Below are 19975 nucleotides of genomic sequence, written 5' to 3'. Positions count from 1 at the left end.
TATCAAGTCAACAACCAGATAGAATCTAAGATTCTTCAACTTCGAGTCCTCACTTGGTACTCTAAAGTCTCAGGTGTTTTGTTTGACCCACAAAGGCTCATTTTTACAGAGGCTTCACAGAAACTTGACGTTTCAGGAACTGCAATGTGAGAACAATGAAACTGAATAGGAAATGACTAAAATTTTCAGGACATCTTTGGTTTATTTCTTAAAAGCCCTTCAATAAGTATTCAGCAATTCGTTCAAATTCATTCAAATGTTTCCCTTAACGGATATCTAGGAAAGTAAAGTGCATAGAATTCATGCCTTGATATGAGAGCATGAATATTCTCCAATGTTTTGGAGGCTATTTATTTTCAGAGTTACTCATCAGAGTAAGTCTTTTTTTATAGTAGTCTTCTACTTAGATGGAAAAAAAATTATTCTGTTATTGCCTATTTTGTTTCCAGATGAAGAAAAGGAAATATATAAAGAGAAAAAACTAAAAGAAGAAACAGAAAGAGAAAGAAGGAATGAAAAGGAGGCACCTTAGAGAAGTTAATACTTTAAGCAACTTAAGTGGCTTAACTTCAATTAAAATTTAATTCAGCACAAACAATTGGAGGCCCTCGAGCTGGTGGCTCAGTTCCAGCAGCTTGGTAAAAATGAGTATAGCACAGCCACAGGAGACTGGAGATGGTTCTTAAAAATAACCAACTGTAACTAGTTGACTCACTAAACAGAAAAAAACACTAAGGATGCAGACTTATTTGTTAATAATTGAGTTTCCTTTTAAAACTTTAAAGGTTTGATTTTTCAGACATAAAATTAATTCACACTAGTCAAGAGAATGCTAGACATAGTATATGCCAAATAAGCAAAAAAAAAAAAAAAAGAGTAACACAAATTTTCTGGTTCAGATCACTTTACTCCTATTAATTATCCTTCACTAGATTTGCTATATTCTGACTAATACTAAGTCACTAACTGAATGACTGAATTGTTGTGGACATCAAACCACACACACCAAGATCCCAGCTACTAAGCATCTGCCTGTGTGTACCCGTTCAACTAGTTAAAGGATTTGATTTATTGTGATCAAATGTGGTATACTGCTGACCCCTGTCTACTTTAAGGTCAATTTGTGGCGCAATCATTTTAAAACAAAATAATATCTATGAAAAGGTATCAAATACAACTTTTAATTCTTAACAGATTTATAGTTTATAAGCAGAATGTATACTGATAACAGGGCTTTCCGGTGGCTTAGCAGTAAAGAATCCACTTACTATGCAGGAGACACAGGCTCGATCCCTAGGTGGAGAAGACCCCCTGGGGGAGGGAATGGCGACCCACTCTACTATTCCTGCCTGGAGAATCCCATGAACAGAGGCAGCCTCGTGGGTTGCAGTCCATGGGGTCGAAAAGAGTTGGACACGACTCAAGTGACTGAGCACTCATGCAGACACACTGGAAACAGGTTTAGAAAACCTTTCACTTACAATCCAGTTTTCTAATCCAGCTCTTAGTGGCCTCAACAGGATTTACATCTTTGAAATTATCTTGAAAAAGAACATAAAGACACACGGCAATGAAATTCTCCCTGTCTGTCTCTCTCTCACACACACATACCGAGTAGTATACATGTTATTCAGAACGCATTCACGAGACATGTATCTTCAACTGTGGGACCATTCTAACAAGGGCTTCATGTAGCCCAAGTCAACCTTACAAAAGGAAAGGACAGAGTCTGTACTTTCCTGCCTGACCAGCAGCAGGAAATGAATGATTTCTCTAAAAGGCTGGACTGTTCCACTCCACTTAGTCTCTCTGTACATGTTACTGAAGCTGCTGTTTACTAAAGACATACCTGGAACTCAAACTGATCTCTCAACTTGCTAAAGACTATTTTCAGAAGGGTGGAACCACAGAGACATGATAATGAAAGCAAATTACCTCAATATACTTCAAAATCAGATTTTGTTCTGAGTTTATAAGTCCTTTTAAGATATACAGAGCTATCATTTTCATAGTTCCATTGTAACATTTTAAATTACTTCAAAATTGTTAAAGTTTAAACTATCACAGTCATCTTCCAAACTTTATGCCATGATAATGGCAACTTACTGTAGGTCTGACACACACAATATTACAAATGGTGTGCAGACTTCTAAAGCAGAAGGAAATTAGTGACACCACACAGGATGAGAGTTTCAATTTTTAAGATAGGAATGGAAAATGAAAACAAATACTGCTTAGACTTTTAAGGGGGTCTTCTCCAATTTACTTATTTTCTCTGAGAATATCATGGAGGAGGAATTTTATGCACTGGTAATATAACACTGCTTTTAAAATAAAAAGCTAACTTCTTAAAGTTATCATTTCTACTCTCAATTCCCCAAACCAGAGGAGTTTACCCTAACAACTACATGGCCACTCAGCTACATCCAAGTCAGTGTCTCAGTGTGACGGTCTCTCTCATTACTGTCCTCATGCTTCCTTCTTTCTCTTCCCCCAGCCTACCTCTCAGGCTTATCTGGGCTCTAACGATGCTGATCTCTGATTTAGGAACTTCTGAGCACAGTGAAGATAGACAGTGGAAGTCTTTAAATAAAGGTCTTGATCACTGCCATGAACCTGTTAGCCAGAAAGGCCCTATAACACCAGTGTGATAAAATAATCAATTCTATTCAATGAAAGGTTTGAACATGGTTTGATATGAGTAGTTTCTAATAAGTATGGTGAAGATATTTAACATGTAATGGACACTGAAGAAATTTCAGTTTACTTTTCCCTTCCTCCTTCCTGAGATTAAAAATGAGGTAACTGACCTCGAAGATGAGATAGCTTGCCTGAGATCCCAGGGAAACCAGGGACAGGGCTCTCTCTGCACAGATCCAGGCCTCTGCCCCTCACATTTTCTACTATGCTATGGTTGCTCCCCTTTTGATGATGTGATAATATCTTGAAATGTGCCCCACATTTTATTATTTTCACTTACATTTGCCTGAAGCTTTTGTTCAAATGGCAGTTGATAAAAACTTAAATTCCTCCTAAAGCCTACAAACTTTTTTTTTAATCTAAAAGTTCTGTAATACGATTTCAGCATAAACCGAAAATTAGGTTTAGAAATTACTCCCACAAAAGTATTAAGGCAGCACTGGCAGGCAAGCAACAGGAAGTTGCTCCAAGTCTCACAGGGGTATATGAATACCACCAGCATAGTCATTAACACCAATTGAGCTTCAAAGAGAACCTGTCATACAGTGCCAGAACTAGAAACTGGCTTGTTCCTATGGATGAAATGTCATGTAACAATAATTTTTTCAGAGCAGAAAGTAGGCTTCGAAAAAGATCTCAGTAGAGTTCTATTGCTCTCCACCAGCTTTGTTCTGGGATCAGTACATTTCACCAAGAAATTAGGCAATTATCAGAAAAAGCAGGAAAATCACCAGTATGGGCACCAAATCTTTTCTCCTCCACAGCTTTCTAAAAACAGTCACATTTAACGTTTTAAGAATTATGAAAGGTACTTTTTACTACATGGTGTTTTATTCTTCTGTGACAACTTTATTCTATTTACTTTTTTTTTTTTTTTGAGCCAATGTTCACTTTCTTGAGGTATCTTCGCTTTGAAATCTTAGTTAAGACTACATATTAAGGGTGGAGGTGTTGCTCAGTCGTGTCCAGCTCTTTAGCAACCCCATGGACTGTAGTTTATCAGGCTCCTCTGTCCATGGAATTTCTCAGACAAGAATACTGGAATAGGTTGCCATTTCCTTCTCCAGGGATCTTCCCGATCCAGGGATCAAACCCATGTCTCCTACTTGGCAGGCAGATTTTTTACCACTGAGTCACCTGGGAAGCCCATATTAAGGGTGAAACTCATAGAAAAGCTCTGGAAGGATGATAAACACCAAATCTAAGTTCAATTATCTCTGTGAAGGGGAACTTGATGACCAAGGTTGGGAATGAAGGGGACTCATTATCATGTACTAGCTGTATATTTTTAAATGATCTTAAGAAGGTTTTTTTAATATATACTGTAGACCTAAGATTTTTAAAGAAAGCTATAAAGAATATAGGCTCCAATATTCAGTGCTCTCTGTTGATTTAACACAAAGCTCTAGGAAATAAACATATATCTTGAGTAGTAGATTTTCTGTCAGGAAACCCTGAATCTTTCATCCCACTTCTCATGTGCCACTTTTGACATTACATATATACAAGCCCTAAACATATACAAGCCCTCAAATATCAATCAATTTCCAGGAATAATGTCTTAAAAAGTTTGTAAGTGAAAAGTGAAACAGATGAGTTAGAAACGGCTGTGACAAGTTCACTTCCTTTTCTGAACCAGATTCCATCGGTTTTTGTGCTATTACTGGTATGCACCACAATCAAGCACTGTATTGAGCTGTTCAAAGAAGGCTTTTTTCAAAGCACGGCAGTCAACTCACTTGCTCCAAGCCAAAAATGGAATAGGAGGGATCTGTGTATTTTAAGACACACTAAGGGTGGGTGCTTGGTGGCACAGTCTATTTTTAGGAGTTATATTGGGAAACTCCCTTTGTGAATGCGTGTAGGAAAAAAACAGTAATAGAAGGGTAACTATACATTATTTCATTCTTACAACAGTCCTGTCCAATATGAGCTAGGTTTTTCTTCAAATGATCCTGCAGTTTTAATTCTTACAATTTCCAAGGCTTACTTCTATGTTCATATATATAACCAAAGGGGTTCCTAGAAGACTTTATGACTTATTTTCAATAAAGAAATTTTAAGTCCTCAAAATCTAATTAAGTGAAGCAAAAAAAAATTTTTACGGTCCCAGAGAATGATAACAGAGAACAGGGAATGGGATTACACTGTCAGATAATTCTCACCTTGTGATGCCCAGAAGAAGAATGCACGTGAATTCTGCTACCCACCAAGTGACAGCCTGTCAATATTTTTTCTTGGATACTGTTCATGATTGAGATGCTTAAAAAATCAACAGCAAAGCATGTTGTGGCATTTGTGTCAAGAGGAATACATTTCCACTGCCACATCCTAAATTGTCTATTGGTATAAATGCTCTCAACCCTTGACTTAAACCTTTTTTTAAAAAAAAGTATGAATGTTCCTCGCCTTGAATCTGTTTGCTAGGGAAGAACAGAAGTTCCTGAGGTAAAAAGCTTACTGCTTATCAGGGCTCTTCACAGCCCTCTCCACTCTGCTCTATGGAGAGAAAATTAGAAACATCCTTCAACTAGCAAGAACAATCACAGGGCCATAGAGCAAGATAACTGCTCTTATTCTATAATTGTATTTAACCAAATATGGTCAAAATCGTATTACAGAAAACTCCTGTTATTCCCTAAAAAGTAGATTAAATGAAAAAGACCACAGCAGTAATCAGCCTCCTAAAATTCCACGCTTGGCTTTAAAAATCCAGATACATAGGCCATGTGTTTACTAACACATGAGAAGTCATCTGCTTAGAAAGTTCCCATGCTCATCCTGTAATGTCAAAGATGCCACTGCATCTACACTGAAATAGCTCCTGGTGCTGCTCTTGAAATATAGGGTAAACATACAGTAAGTTCTTAAAAACACAGAATGGTCACATGCAATATACTGACACTGTGAATTATCCATAATACTTAAGCAAGTTAAATGTGTCCATCAATGAGCTGAACTTTAATACATTTCTTTAGAGAATATATGCAAGCAAAGTGAGAGATGGGGAGAGAATCAAACTGAAAACAGTAAACTAGGTACTCAAGTTGATCCCCAACTATAACCAAATCTTACCTTTTCAGGTCAACAGTTGTGACACTGAACACAACTCCTTTGAGCCAAAGAATCATGAAGAGCCTCTGGGAAAAGGGGCAGTTTCCTATGCTTTCACCATCACTGCCAGCCTGGGAAACAGAAATGAACATTAAAAAAAATGTCAAAGTGATGATACACAAAACTACAGACCTTTTTCTGAATTTTTAATCAAGGGTATGAGGAGACAGGGAAAGCTGCACTGTGGAAGGAAGAAACTCAGGTCTTTCATTGGCCTCTTTCTCTCTTTTATTTATTTGGCCATGCCTCGTGGCTTGCAGGATCTTCGCTCTCTTTGACCAGGGATTGAACTCGGGGCCTCAGCAGTGAAAGCACACAGTCCTGACCACTGGACTACCAAAGAATTCTCGCCTCTTTCTCTTCTTAAAAATGGCTAGCCTAATACAGCATTGTCCAAGAGCACTTTCTGCAATGATAGAAACTACCTGAGCTACCACTGTCCCAAACAGTAGTTATTTGTGATACATGGCCAATGAGTACTTAAAATGTAGTTGGTTCAACTGAACTGAATTTTATTTACTTCTAATTAATTTATATTTAAACAGCCACATGTGACTAATGGCTACCATATTGGATAGCACAGGTATAATCAACCCCTAGGGGGGACATATATCCTTGCCTTGGGGCAAAAACTGTCACAGGTTTTGTGAAATGTAAGTTACTTCTTACTCTATGAGACAGTATTCTTTACAGGGCAACATAAAAAAAGGAAACACGTGCTTGCCTCCAAAGAGTAAAATAATTGCCAACCTCCCCTAATATTTAAATCCCCAATTTAAAATAATAATTTTAAAATTATTCATTATAAAAATCCCATATCCTGTTTACACATCCCTTCAGGGAACAAGAAAATAACAAAAGATATCTTTAGAATAAGTGAAAGTGAAAGTGAAGTCGCTCAGTCGTGTCCAACTCTTTGTGACCCCATGGACTGCAGCCCACCAGGCTCCTCCATCCATGGGACTTTCCAGGCAAGAATACTGGAGTGGGTGCCATTTCCTTCTCCAGGAGATCTCCCCAACCCAGGGATTGAACCTGGGTCTCCCGAATTGTAGGCAGACGCTTAACCGTCTAAGCCACCAGGGAAGCCAAGTTATCTGTAATCCTACTCAATAAATGAAGCAGTTGATCTCACTGAGCTCAACAATGACACAAAATTTTCCTGAGTGAGACAAATCTTTAACTCCATCATGTAGGTCCCTGAGTTTATAAAAGAGGGAGGAGGGAGCAGGAAATGAGAGAAAGAGCCTACAGGGTGGAAGAGAACACTCTGACACTGACCAGCAGCCAACACAGCCCTCTTCCCCATGAAGTCTATGAATAGAGCCAGAAGTTACCTTTCAACAAGTCACTCAAAGATGTTGGTAAAAATACTGTTTATTTTCCTAAAGTAATTCTCAAAAACTTCGGAAGCCATTTCAGTAAAATGCTACATTAGTAAAGTCATTAATTCCTATACTAACAGGGAAATGGAGGGGAGTTAAAACAAAAGCAGTTACCTGATTAAAGATAATATTGATACAACCAACAAAATACATGGGCTTTATATAAGGAGGATCTCAGAACTCCACCCTAATCACATAGCACGGGATACGCTTGGTTTCATAAAAAAATTTTTTGATCATTCTTTATCAGTAACAAAACACCAAATTGTAGCCAGCATGAAATATATTCATTTTTAATACTACAACTTGTACAAAAATTTACATCCTAAAGAAGGTCTAGTTCTTAAACTTTGTTGTGATTAAAAACAACCTGAAGAGGGGCTTCCCTCGGGGCTCTGATGGTAATCTGCCTGTGATGCAGGAGACCTGGGTTCCACCCCTGGATTGGGAAGATCCCCTGGAGAAGGAAATGGCAACCGGCTCCAATATTCTTGCCTGGAGAATTCCATGGACAGAGGAGCTTGGTGGGCTACAGTCCATGGGGTCACAGTCAGACAAGACAGAGCGACTAACTTTCACTTTTCAAGGAGACAAAGTGAGGGATCTGCTGGACACACCAAGAAACACTGATGTAGAAAAGTTAGGACAGTAATTTCTTTTTCACAGCAAAAGTCAGTTTACAGTACTAAGTCATCCCACTAGGTGAAATGTATAATAAATCGGCACCCAAATCTGCTTTTTAGAAGGTGCTGACCATCTAAACAACATATGGAACACGGATAACACAACTACATTTATCACAGATAAAAAGGTAACATACTACCTTTTACACAGCTTGATGATTAATATTTTCATAAAAACCTGTAGCTTCATATGCTCCAATTTTTTTTTTATTTTTTTGCATTTTTTTCCCTCCCAGTTTTAATATTGTTAGCAGCAGAAGTATAAATATAAGAAAAAGTAGAACAAATTGAGACCTACTGGAAAAGCAGTAGTTTGATAGACAAAGAATGAGTATGGCTTATCGTCTTCATCCTATTCCATTTATTTAATCTATAAAATTAACTGTATTTTCCAAGTCTCTGTGACAGCAATGTGAAAATAAATAAACTGGTAAAGAAGATGTAATAAAGATGTTGTACCCAAGCACCTGGAAACACATTAAACTGCAGACAAGCTGGAGGTACACCGTGACTGCTACAAGGCAAGGACACTGTGCCTCAATGTCCTGCAGCGGCCTGCACAGCGCATCCCACAGCACGGACAGGAGAATCCTGGCACATGAACCGCTTCATGAAAACCTGCTCAGACTACAAATGTCCCTGTGTCTTCACCTCTTTTGTCTATAATTTTCCACCGGTTTTACCAATTTACTTCTCTTTCAGGTATAGCAAAAGCTTATTACACATCTCACACTCCTAATCAAGCTACTTTCCTTTATGCACAAGTGAAAACATAGCACGTAGGGGACTTCCTTGGTGGCCCAGTGGCTAAGACTCTGTGTCCCAATGCAGTGGGCCTGGGCCTGACCCCTGGTCAGGAAACTAGATCCCACATGCCACAACTAAGACCCAGTGCATCGAAATAATTAAAAAAAAAACAACATAGTATGTGCACTCTCCAATACAAATTCGGAAAAAGGCTTTTTATTAACTACTCTCCTAAAACTCAAAACAATTCAAATAAGAAATAGTACCATGAATAAGTTTTTCCAAAGTCATAAGACCACTAGAAAATACTAGTCAGATGATGTTTTCATAAAGTAGAGTGAAACTGTAGAAAAACTCAAGATTTCAAGCAGTCATAAATCAAAACTTTCTCCTTTAAATGCCATTTCAACAAAGTTAAAAGATCTAAATCAATCTTTTGAGTATCAACTACAATGAATAGTTGGTCCAACCGACTGAGGAGGGTATTATGGTACAATGTAGTATACAAAAAGCATACTACAACTGGGAATCATGGTATCTTATTCTACACTCAGTTCTGTATTGATGACAAAAATGAACATATAGCATTTAAAAAGGTACATATAGCATTTTAAAAAGCATACATAAAGCATTTTTTTTAAGTTTTGGTTTTTCTTTATTTCTTCTAACAGTAACATACACATTTTCAATTTTTTTATTAAATGAAAGATTCTTTAAATTCTATAGTGCTTTAAAATTTTCAAAGTTTCACATACAATTTCATATAATCCCAAAATAACCCTTTTTTACTCCTACCCCTCTACTGCCCCTTTCTCCTTCTGTCCCCCTCACTAGTAGCCACTAGTTTGTGCTCTAAATCTGTAAATCTGTTTCTTTTGTTTTATTCACTGGTTTGTTGCATTTTTAGATTTCACTTATAAGTGACATCATACAGTACTTGTCTTCTGTTGACTCATTTCACTTAGCATAATGCCCCTCCCCAAGTTCATCCATGTCACTGCAAAAGACAAAGTTACATTCTTTTTTATGGCTAAGTAGTATTCCGTTGTATGTTTTGTGTGTGTGTGTGTGTGTATACACACACACTTACCACATCTTCTTTATCCATCCACCTGTTGATGGGCTCCTAGCTTGTTTCCATATTATTTACCTTGGCAATTGTAAATAATGCTGCTATGAACACTGGGGTGCATGTACCTTTTTGAATCAGTATTTTTTTTTTTTTTCAGATATATTCCTAGGAGGGGAATTCCTAGGTCACACGGTAGTTCTATTTTTAGTTTCTGAGGAAACCTCTATACTGTTTTCCACAGTGGCTGTTCCAATTTACATTCTTACAAACAGTGGCTAAGGGTTCCCTTTTCTCTACACCCTTGCCAACATTTGCTATTTGCATTCTTTTTGATTTCCTTTCTGAGCAGTGTATGGTGATATCTCATTGTGGTTTTCATTCACGATTCCCTGATAATTAGTGATGTTGAGCATCTTTTCATGTCCTGTTGGCCATGTGCATTTCCTCTTTGGAAAAATGTCTATTCAGTTCTTCAGCCCATTTTTTAATCTGGTTGTTTTGATGTTGAGTTGTATGAGCAGTTTATATATTTTAGATATTAATGGATATTAACCTCTTATCAGTCTATCATTTGCAAATATCTTCTTTCATTCAGTAGACTGCCTTTTCATTTTGTAGTTGGTTTCCTTTGCTGTGCAAAAGCTTTTAAGTTTCATTAGGTCCCATTTATTTATTTTTGCTTTTGTTTCTTTGCTTTAGCAGGCAGATCCAAACAATAATCAAAGAAGACATTTCATGAATTTAGCAGCTAACTTAGACAAAATCCACACTAACAGTTGGGCTTCCCTGGTGGCTCTGCAGTAAAGAATCTGCCTGCAATGCAGGAAACACAGGTTTGACCACTGAGTCAGGAAGGATCCCCTAGAGAAGGAAAGGGCAACCCACTCCAGTATTCTTGCCTGGAAAATCCCATGGACAGAGGAGCCAGGAGGGCTACAGTCCATGGGCTTGCAAGAGTCAGACAAGACTTAGTGACTAAACCACCACTACCACACTACAGGTATACTTTAAAACCTCATTATCTATGTTTTCCTCTAGAAATTTTATAGTATCTGGTCTTACATTTAGGTTTTTAATCCATTTTGAGTTTGTGTATGGTATTAGAGAATATTCTAATTTCATTCTTTTACATGTAGCTCCAGTTTTCCCAACACCATTTATTGAAGAGACTATCTTTGCTCCTTTGTATATTCTTGCCTCCTGTGCCATAAATTAATTGACCATAGGTGGGTGGGTTAATGGGCTTATTATAAATCTATAAATCTGTCTCTGTGCCAGTATCATATTGTTTTGATTACCGTAGCTTTGGTAGTACAGTCTAAGGTCAGGGAGCATGATTTCTCCCTCTTTGTTCTTCCTCAAGATTGTTTTGGCTACTCAGGATCTTTTGTATTTCCATACAAAATTTTTAATTATTTGTTCTAATTCTGTGGGAGATGCCATTGGTATTTTGATAGGGATTGCACTGAATCTGGAGATTGTCTTGGGTTGTTGTTACTTAGTCATGTCCCACTCTATGAACCCATGGACTGAAGCACCCCAGGCTTCCCTGTCCTTCACCATCTCCCAGAGCTGGCTCAACCTCATGTCCATTGAGTCAGTGATGCCATCCAACCATCTCATCTGCTGTCGTCCCCTTCTGCCCTTAATCTTTCCCAGCACCAGGGTCTTTTCCAATGAGTCAGCTCTTCATATCAAGTGGCCAAAGTACTGGAGTTTCAGCTTCAGCATCAGTTCTTCCAATGAATATTCAGGGCTGATTTCCTTTAGGATTGACTGGTTTGATCTTCTTGCTGTCCAAGGGACTCTTGAAAGTCTTTTCTAGCATCGTAGTTCCAAAGCATCGATTCTTTGTCTCTCAGCCGTTTTTATGGTCCACCTCTCACGTCTGTACATGACAACTGGAAAAACCATAGCTTTGAATATATGGACCTTTGTCAGCAAAGTGATGTCTCTGCTTTTTAACACACTGTCTAGGTTTGTCATAGCTCTTCTTCCAAGAAGCAAGCATCTTTTAATTCCATGGCTGCAGTCAACGCAGTGATTTTGGAGTCCAAGAATAAAGTCTATCACTGTTTCCATTTTTTTCCCTTGTTATTTGTCTTGAAGTGATGGAACTGGATGCCATGATCTTAGTTTTTTGAATGCTGATTATTTAACAATATTAATCCTTTCAATCCAAGAGCATGGTATATTTTTCTGTTTGCATTGCCTTTCTTTCATCAGTGTTTTATAGTTTTCTGAGTATAGGTGTTTTAACTCTATTACTTTTAAAACAAAAACAAACACTACAGAAGGTCAGAGTTCCCCTACCCTTGAACCATTCACTAGTCACTCTTCTAGATTTTTATTTTCTACATACACACTACTTTTTCTTTTAAACATGCGATCACACTGCATAGCTTTTTATAACATTTTATTCCCACACTAATATAATCAGTCCTCTGGAGACTGTAAATGTCCCCACCGGGATGGCATCAGAGAAGGCCAAGGAGGGAGCCAGGGCCTTCAACACTGCCAGCCAGTGATGAGAACCCTCCCTTCTCCTTGGTTGGAGGGAAGTGGGGTGAGGGGTGTCAGAAAAGGAGGCCTAGAACAGAGTAGCCAGGACTTTCAATCTCAACCAGCTATAACGAGGCCACTCTGAACTGGGGTGTCAGTGGAGACCACATGGGGAGCTGGAACTCTGATCCTGGCCCAGCATACTGAGGAGCCTCCCACCTTGGGTATCAGTGGAGGCCAAGTGAGGCACATGGACTTCTGTGTCTACTTGGACATCTATCTCCACCGGGCTTCTCCTGCCCACCACCCTTCCTCTCTCCCACCCCCTTCCAGACGAGTGTCAGAGAAGCCTTATGTGCATGTCAGAGAAGTTTAAACAGAAGGTTTAAATAAGATCCAGAGTTTCATAACATAATAAAAAAATGTTTAGGTTTCAACTGAAAATCACTTGTCATACCAACAACCTTATCAAACTGAATTTTTAAAAAAGCAATCAAAAGATGTCAACATCAAGATGACAGAAATGTCAGAATTATCTGACAAAGATTTTAAAGCTGCCGTGATAAAGATGCTTCAATGAGCAAGTATGAACAGCTTAAAACATAAAAACAAAAATAGCCTCAGCAAAGAAATTCAAGATATAAGGAGGAATCAGAAAACAAAACACTGGAGACCACCCCACCCCCATGCCCATGGTAAATGTTATCACCCCACCAGAGGGTGGAAGTCAGAGCTAACCCGTCTGGCCTTTGCTGGCATGGGTTGGGGATAGGACCATATAGTTTTTCCTGTGTGTTTGGAGTAGAGCAGCTATTGTCTGAAAGTTTTCTGTCTTGCTTAGATCGTCCCTCTCCTGGTTTTCTGGCTAGAGACAGCAGCCTTCTGTCGGTGTTGTTTTGTCTGCAGCTGTTGGTGTTTCCAGGTTGCTGGTTTCTCTCTGAGATATATGAAGCAAAAACTCAGGAAACTCACCACCACCATCCACTTCTCCATCCTCCCAGAAGTGCAAGTTTTTCAGATATATTAAATTTAAAAAGCAAAACTAATACAATGGATTATTACTAAGCCATAAAAAAGAAATAATGCCATTTGCAGCAACAAGAATAAACCTAGAGATTATCTTAATAAGCAAAGTTAAGTCAGAAAGACAAATACTATATGACATCACTTATACGTGGAATCTAAAACACAACACAAATGAACATTTGGAAGTGGAAAAGAAAATGAAAACTATATATGTATAACTGAATCATTTTGCTGTATTTCAGAAATTAACACAACATTGCAAAGCAACTATATGTCAATAAAATTTATAAAAATTAAAAATATATAGAAGGTGGTAGTATACCTACATAAAATGAAGTGCTGATACATTCCAAAACTTGGATGAACTTTGAATAATTACATTAAATAAAAGGGGCCAGGGACTTCCCCGGTGATCCAGTGGCTAAGACTCTGCACTCCTAATGCAGGGGGCCGGGGTTCAATCCCTGGTCAGGGAACCAGATCCCAAATGCTCCAACTAAGGCTCAGTGCAGCCAAATAAATAAAAATATTTTAAAAGTAGCAATAAAGTATAAGAAAAAAAAAGCAGCTAGTCACAAAAGATCACATTATTTCATTTATATGAAATATCTAAAATAGGCAAATCCAAAGAGACAGATTAGCAGTTGCCTAGGGCTAAGGGTAGGGGAGAGGGGTTAGAAAGAAAAGGGAGTTGAGAAGGACTGCTAATGGGTAGTCATTTCTTTTTGAAGTAATAAAAATGTTCTAAAATTAGACTGTGCAGATGGTTGCATAACTTTCTGAGTATACCAAGAAACCACTGAATTGTACATTTTAAATGGGTGAGTTGAGTAATATCTGAATATCTCGATAAAGCTGTTTTAAATGTATATACAGATTACAAGTAGACAAAGATCACATACTAGACAAAACTTTAATTTGGAATACATAAATAGTTTTTAAATTATGATTTCATAATACAGACAACATTTTCTTAAAAATTAGATTATTCCAAATAATCAAAGCAAAAACATGAACAATACCACTGACAGAAACAACCACTAATTCCAGACAAATAATGAGTCTTAGCATTCCTTTAGGTTTTGCTCTTATAAAAAGGGTAGTGTTGTTTACTGTGATAGAGGGCTCTTCTTGTACACTTTCTATTCCTCACCCTCTCCTGTCCCACCTCTGTTGTAATTCTTGAATTGCCCAATACTGGTATTTATTCAGAAACTAACCAGATTAACTACTACATTGCAGAAGAGGAGTCAGTGGTAGGTGCCATAAATATTTTTAATGTTTTACTAATTCAAGGTTAAGGAACTGCTCACTTAGAAAACCCAGTTTAATCAGTTTTCAGAATAGTCAGATTTTAAAACACCCTAGGAAGAAAGCTTTAACTTGGTTTCTCTATATTTCTTTGAGTTGAAGGGGCTGGGGGTAAGGGGTGCTATGACTAGGGGAAGAAAAAGAAGCATCATAGAAATAACTCCATAAATAAAGGCAACGGATGTGTAAAGGAAGAATTACCACATCCCAAGCTCTGTTCATATAAATAAAACAAAGCCGGTCAATGACAGGACATTGAAAAGACCTCAGTTGCTACCATTTTTCTTGTTCAGTATTACCCGTCCATGAAGTCTACTCTCCAGATGAGAGCCAGTGTAATTTAGAGAAGAACAGATTAGTTTGAAAAGAAATTACATGAGGAATAGATACCAGGCTTAGATGAAACTCCAGGGTAGGCTGTTAAGAGTTCATGTGAAACATTTACCATGTTGAAGATGAACTCTATACTCTCTGAAAACAAGCTCTTCACATGTTAATTTAGTTAACCCTTATATCCTTCTCATGCAGCAGAGGATGGTGGTTAAGAGTCAGACTCCTAGACAATTCCAGCACATCCCAACTGTGTGACTTTGAAAAGTGATTTAACCTTTCTGGGTCTGTTTCTGTCTTCTATAAAATGGGAACAGTAACATGAACTACCTAACTGGATTGTTTGGAAGAACTGAATGAATTAATATATTAAAGGGCTTAGAACAGCACAATGCACTAAAACAGGTTGATGAGGAGTGAACTGTTCATTGTATGTCCTTTCATACTTTTTGATATTCATACCACACACATGAATCTTTCATTTAACAACAACAACAAAAAAAGCAAGCAATCAAAAACCTTCCTGCATGCATGCCAAGTCACTTTGGTCATGTCCGACTCTTTGCGACCCTATGGACTGTAGCCTGCCAGGCTCCTCTGTCCATGGGATTCTCCAGGCAAGAATACTGGAGTGGGTTGCCATGCCCTACTCCAGGGGATCTTCCCCACCCAGGGATCAAACCCAAGTCTCTTATATCTCCTCCACTGGCAGGGGGATTCTTTACCACTAGCTCCACCTGGGAAGCCCCCAATACCTTCCTACCCTAGGAAATTCCCTGGTGGTCCAGTGTTTAGGACTCTGTGCTTGCACTGCAGGACTGTGCGTGACACAGGTTTGATACCTGGTCAGGGAACTAAGATCCCACATGCTGTGTGATTCAGCGAAAAAAGAAAGAAAGAAAAGAAACTTCCTGCCCTCAACATATGAAAATTAAGTGAAACATAAATTATAGATTAATGTGGAAAAGACACAAAAATAAAAGGAATCCACATAGGAACTGGATTCTCAAAACCTTAGGATACATAAATCCATAAGGAAGTGGGTTTAAAACACAGATTACCAGGTCTCACCTCCAGACACTGATTCAGAACGTCTGTGGTGGGGTACAAGAATCTGCAGTTTTTAACAAGCACTTCAAACAATTCTAATTCTCATGCATTTGGTGGGCAGACCATATTTTGGTAAACACTGACATGGAGGGAAAATATGCCAAAAAATAAAAGACAGGAAAGAAGTTTACTCCACAGTTAAACTTTGAATTCCTCATGATGCCTTTTGGACTCTGCTCTTTGTAAGCCAGCAATCTAGTCACGATTTGCTAGGGTCAGATTTGATAAATAACAGCCTCCTCTCATACTTTAAAGGAATGCCAAGCTATCTTGCCTCAAACCTGGCAAAAGCCAAGTTACTTAAACCAAACTAGTAGCCTAAAGCCTCTTAAAGCCTAAACACTCACTCTTACTCCACACAATCTAAGAAGCAGAGGCAAGTATCTTTTGGTACAAAACAGTACATTAAAGCTTCTAGAAGCTTATCTTAAGACCAAAGAGTCAGACATGATGGAGCGATTAAACCACTACTGGGCTGTGCTTAGTCATTCAGTCATGTCTGACTCTTTGTGAACCCCATGGACTGTTGCCCACCAAGCTCCTCTGTCCATGGGGATTCTCCAGGCAAGAATACTGGAGTGGACTGCCATGCCCTCCTCCAGGGGATCTTCCCGACCCGGGGATCGAAGCCAGGTCTCCTGCTTTGCAGGTGGATTCTCTATACCTTCTGAGCCACCAGAGAAGCCCACTACCACCACTGTCTATATCTTAAGACCAAATACAATGTCAAAGACAATGATGGTGACCTAGAATCCTTTATAGATCAAGTCCTTTATGCTGCAGGATGGCTATATCTGGTTTAAAAGAACAATTACACATTTTAATTAGTATGTTATACTACTAAATGACTTGACTTGTCAAGAGAAGAAAAAAAAAAAAACAGATTCTGCTGTGATTTAGGGATGAGAACCAATACCTGATTTTCCACTAAAAAACTGTATGTGTGTGCGTATGCATGCTCAGTCACGTTCAGCTCTTTGCAACTCCATGGACTGGTGGCTGCAGTCCATGGGGATTCTCCAGGCAAGATACTGGAGTGGGTTGCCATGCCGTTCTCCAGGGGATCTTCCCAACCCAGGGACCGAACCCGTGTCTCTTATGTTGCCTGCATAGGCAGGCGAGCTCTTTACCACCAGCATCACCTGGGAAGCCCGCATCATGCTTACCTATCTGAAACAAGCCACTAAAATCTATAGTTATGACTAAAGTCTTTAAGACTCAAAGTTACTTGAATGGCATTGTAAGAAATTGCTAAGATACATAATTAAGCCAATTGTTTTAGCTAAATGTCAAGGTATAGACAGCTCTCTCACAACTATCCAGTTATCAAATAGGAGTGATAATTCAACTCCAGTAGTTTCAAAGGTTGTTGGTTTCTTTCTTTCAATAAGTGATCAAATTATGATTCAACTATCTACCTTAGCTAACACATTTTTTAAAAAAATTATAAACATGTACAATGGCTCAGACAGTCAAGAATCCGAATGCAGGAGACCCAGGTTTGAGCCCTGGGTCAGGAAGATCCCCTGGAGAAAGAAATGGCTACCCACTCCAATGTCCCTGCCTGGAGAATCCCATGGACAGAGGAGCCTGGCGGGCTATAGTCCATGGGGTCACAAAAAGTTGGACCTGAATGAGTGACCAAGCACAGCTCAGCAAACATGTATGACAGTCTTTAAAAATGAGGTCTTGGATTTCCCTGGTTGTCCAGTGGTTAAGAATACTCCCGCCGATGCAAGGAACACAGGTTCGCTCCCTGATCTGGGAAGACCCCACATGCTGTGGAGCAGCTAAGCCCACCCATTACGACTACTGAGCCTGTGCTCTAGCAGCCTGTGAGCTGCAACTACTGAGCCCACATGCTGCAACCACTGAAGCCCATGCCCGCTAGAACCCATGCTTCGCAACAAGAGAAGCCACTGCAATGAGAAGCCTGCATGTCCCAACTGAAGAGTAGCCCCTGCTTGCTCCAACGAGAGAAAGCCTGTGTGTAGTAACAAAGACCCAAGCATGTATGCATGCTAAGCTGCCTCAGTTGTGTCTGACTCTGTACAACCCCATAGACAGCAGCCCACCAGGTTCCTCTGTCCCTGGGATTCTCCAGGCCAGAATACTGGAGTGGGTTGCCATTTCCTTCTTCAACGAAGACCCAGGGCAACCACAAATAAATACTTCTTTTAAAAAATGAGGGCTTGCAAAGTTTTCTTTCTTTCCTAGAGTGAATCCCTACCAATATTCATGAGGATTCACACTACTATTCCATTATCCCCTTCCATTCATCCTGTACAATAGGCAATATAAATTTGGACACTTTCATGATGAAAATCACATTATCCTTCATCTGAAATGCCCCTGACTGCACCTGTCCTTCGGGTCAAGCTCTAGTCTCATCCTCAAGAGAACTTTCTATTCCAGCTTTTCAAACCCTGATCTCAACACAAATCAGCAGATTTTTTTTTTTTTTTTTTAGTTAGGACATGGAAATCTTTTTAGTTTTTAGTTTTGGCACATGGGAAGAAGATCTTATTAAAATGCAGATTCCTGTTCAGTAGATTCTGGGTAAAGCCCAAGATTCTGCATCTCTTACAAACTCCCAAGATATAGCAACTCTACATCATTTTTTAAAAGTTAATTGTGACTTGCCTTGTGATTTTTAAAACACTACTATGTATTATTACTTTAATATTTGTATCTCTGCACTGTATCTCCTGAATTAGACTATAAACTCAGTGACACACCATACTTTTTTTTAATCTATCGGACTTCATCTGCTGCAAATGTCTGACTATTTAATAGCTTTCTATTGGTTGCTAACAATGAAAGCTTTTGAGTCACAAAAAAGGATTATCAGTATAGAAAAACTTAAGTCAAATCTTTCTGACTTAATAGCTTTTTTCAAAAAATTTAATTAGGTCTCCAAATCACCTTGGGATAAAGTTAACAAACCACAGAAACCACTACAAGCAAAGTCTGACAGTTGCTTGCCCAAGATCCATTCTCTCTCTCTTTTTTTTTTTTTTTTTGCTGATTGACCTTGAAATTTTGATCAGCAATCCATTCCTCCCTACCCTAAGAGACACCGGGGAAGATAACCCAATCTCCAATTCTAGGGGTAAATCCTGACTGATTCTAAGCCGGTCATGACAGTTCCAATCCTCTTGCCAGTGACTGGCAGTACAGTCACGTGATCCAGTTCTAGTCAACAGTCCCCACAGAAGTTTCTCACTCTTAAAACAAAGATATCAGGAGAGGAAATCCTTCAGTGAGAAACCTGTGGCTGATGTGCCCAACTTGACAGTAATCTGAGGCTACAACCAACAAAAGAAAATCACCCAGTAGCCAGTCTCCCTGCTACACTTCTTTCACTAGGTACGTTGTCTTAGTGGTTTAAGACAATCTGGGGCAAAGTTTTCTGTTATTTACACTGGAGTGGGGTGTAAATAACACTGTTGATACTTATCAACACGTATCCAAACTAACATTGCCATTTATCTCCAATTAAGACTAGCAGGAAGAGGGAATTCCCTAGTGGTGCAGTGGTTAGGACTCCACACTCTCACTGCTCAGGGCCTGGGTTCAATTTCTGGTCAGGGAAGATCCTGCTAGCCTCACAGCACAGCAAAAAAAAAAAAAGTTGGAGAAAAACTAAAAATATGTAAATGTGGTACGGAATGAAAGAAGAAAACTCACAAGGTAAGTTAAAGGAGATATAATAACCAGGGTTCTGGTTTGTTTACAATTAATTCTATTTTCATAGGCTGCAATTTAGACTTCGCTCTAGATTTCAGCAGTCTGTGTAATACTTGCCACTGAAGTTCAAGCTATGGGCTCTTTTTCCTCATTCACAAACATCTTATATACACCTACTTGCCTAGGACCCAGATATATTTATTTATTCAACATTCAATACATATTTACTGCTGCTACTGCTGCTAAATCACTTCAGTCGTGTCCAACTCTGTGCGACCCCAGAGACGGCAGCCCACCAGGCTCCC

At 38.9% G+C, this 19975-nt stretch overlaps 1 protein-coding gene across 1 annotated transcript in view; it reads right to left on the bottom strand.

Annotated features, from left to right (window-relative positions):
• Window positions 1-19975, bottom strand: part of CLIC4 (chloride intracellular channel 4) — a 78514-nt gene that overhangs the window by 32712 nt on the left and 25827 nt on the right. The window contains exon 2 of the mRNA XM_040229677.1: window positions 5776-5885. Coding sequence (XP_040085611.1) covers window positions 5776-5885 — 110 coding nt within the window. The remainder of the gene's footprint in view (window positions 1-5775; window positions 5886-19975) is intronic.

The sequence above is a fragment of the Oryx dammah genome, unplaced genomic scaffold (genome assembly GCF_014754425.2).
Source record: "Oryx dammah isolate SB20612 unplaced genomic scaffold, SCBI_Odam_1.1 HiC_scaffold_27, whole genome shotgun sequence".
NCBI lineage: Eukaryota > Metazoa > Chordata > Mammalia > Artiodactyla > Bovidae > Oryx > Oryx dammah.
This window is presented reverse-complemented; position numbering and strand designations above follow the sequence as displayed.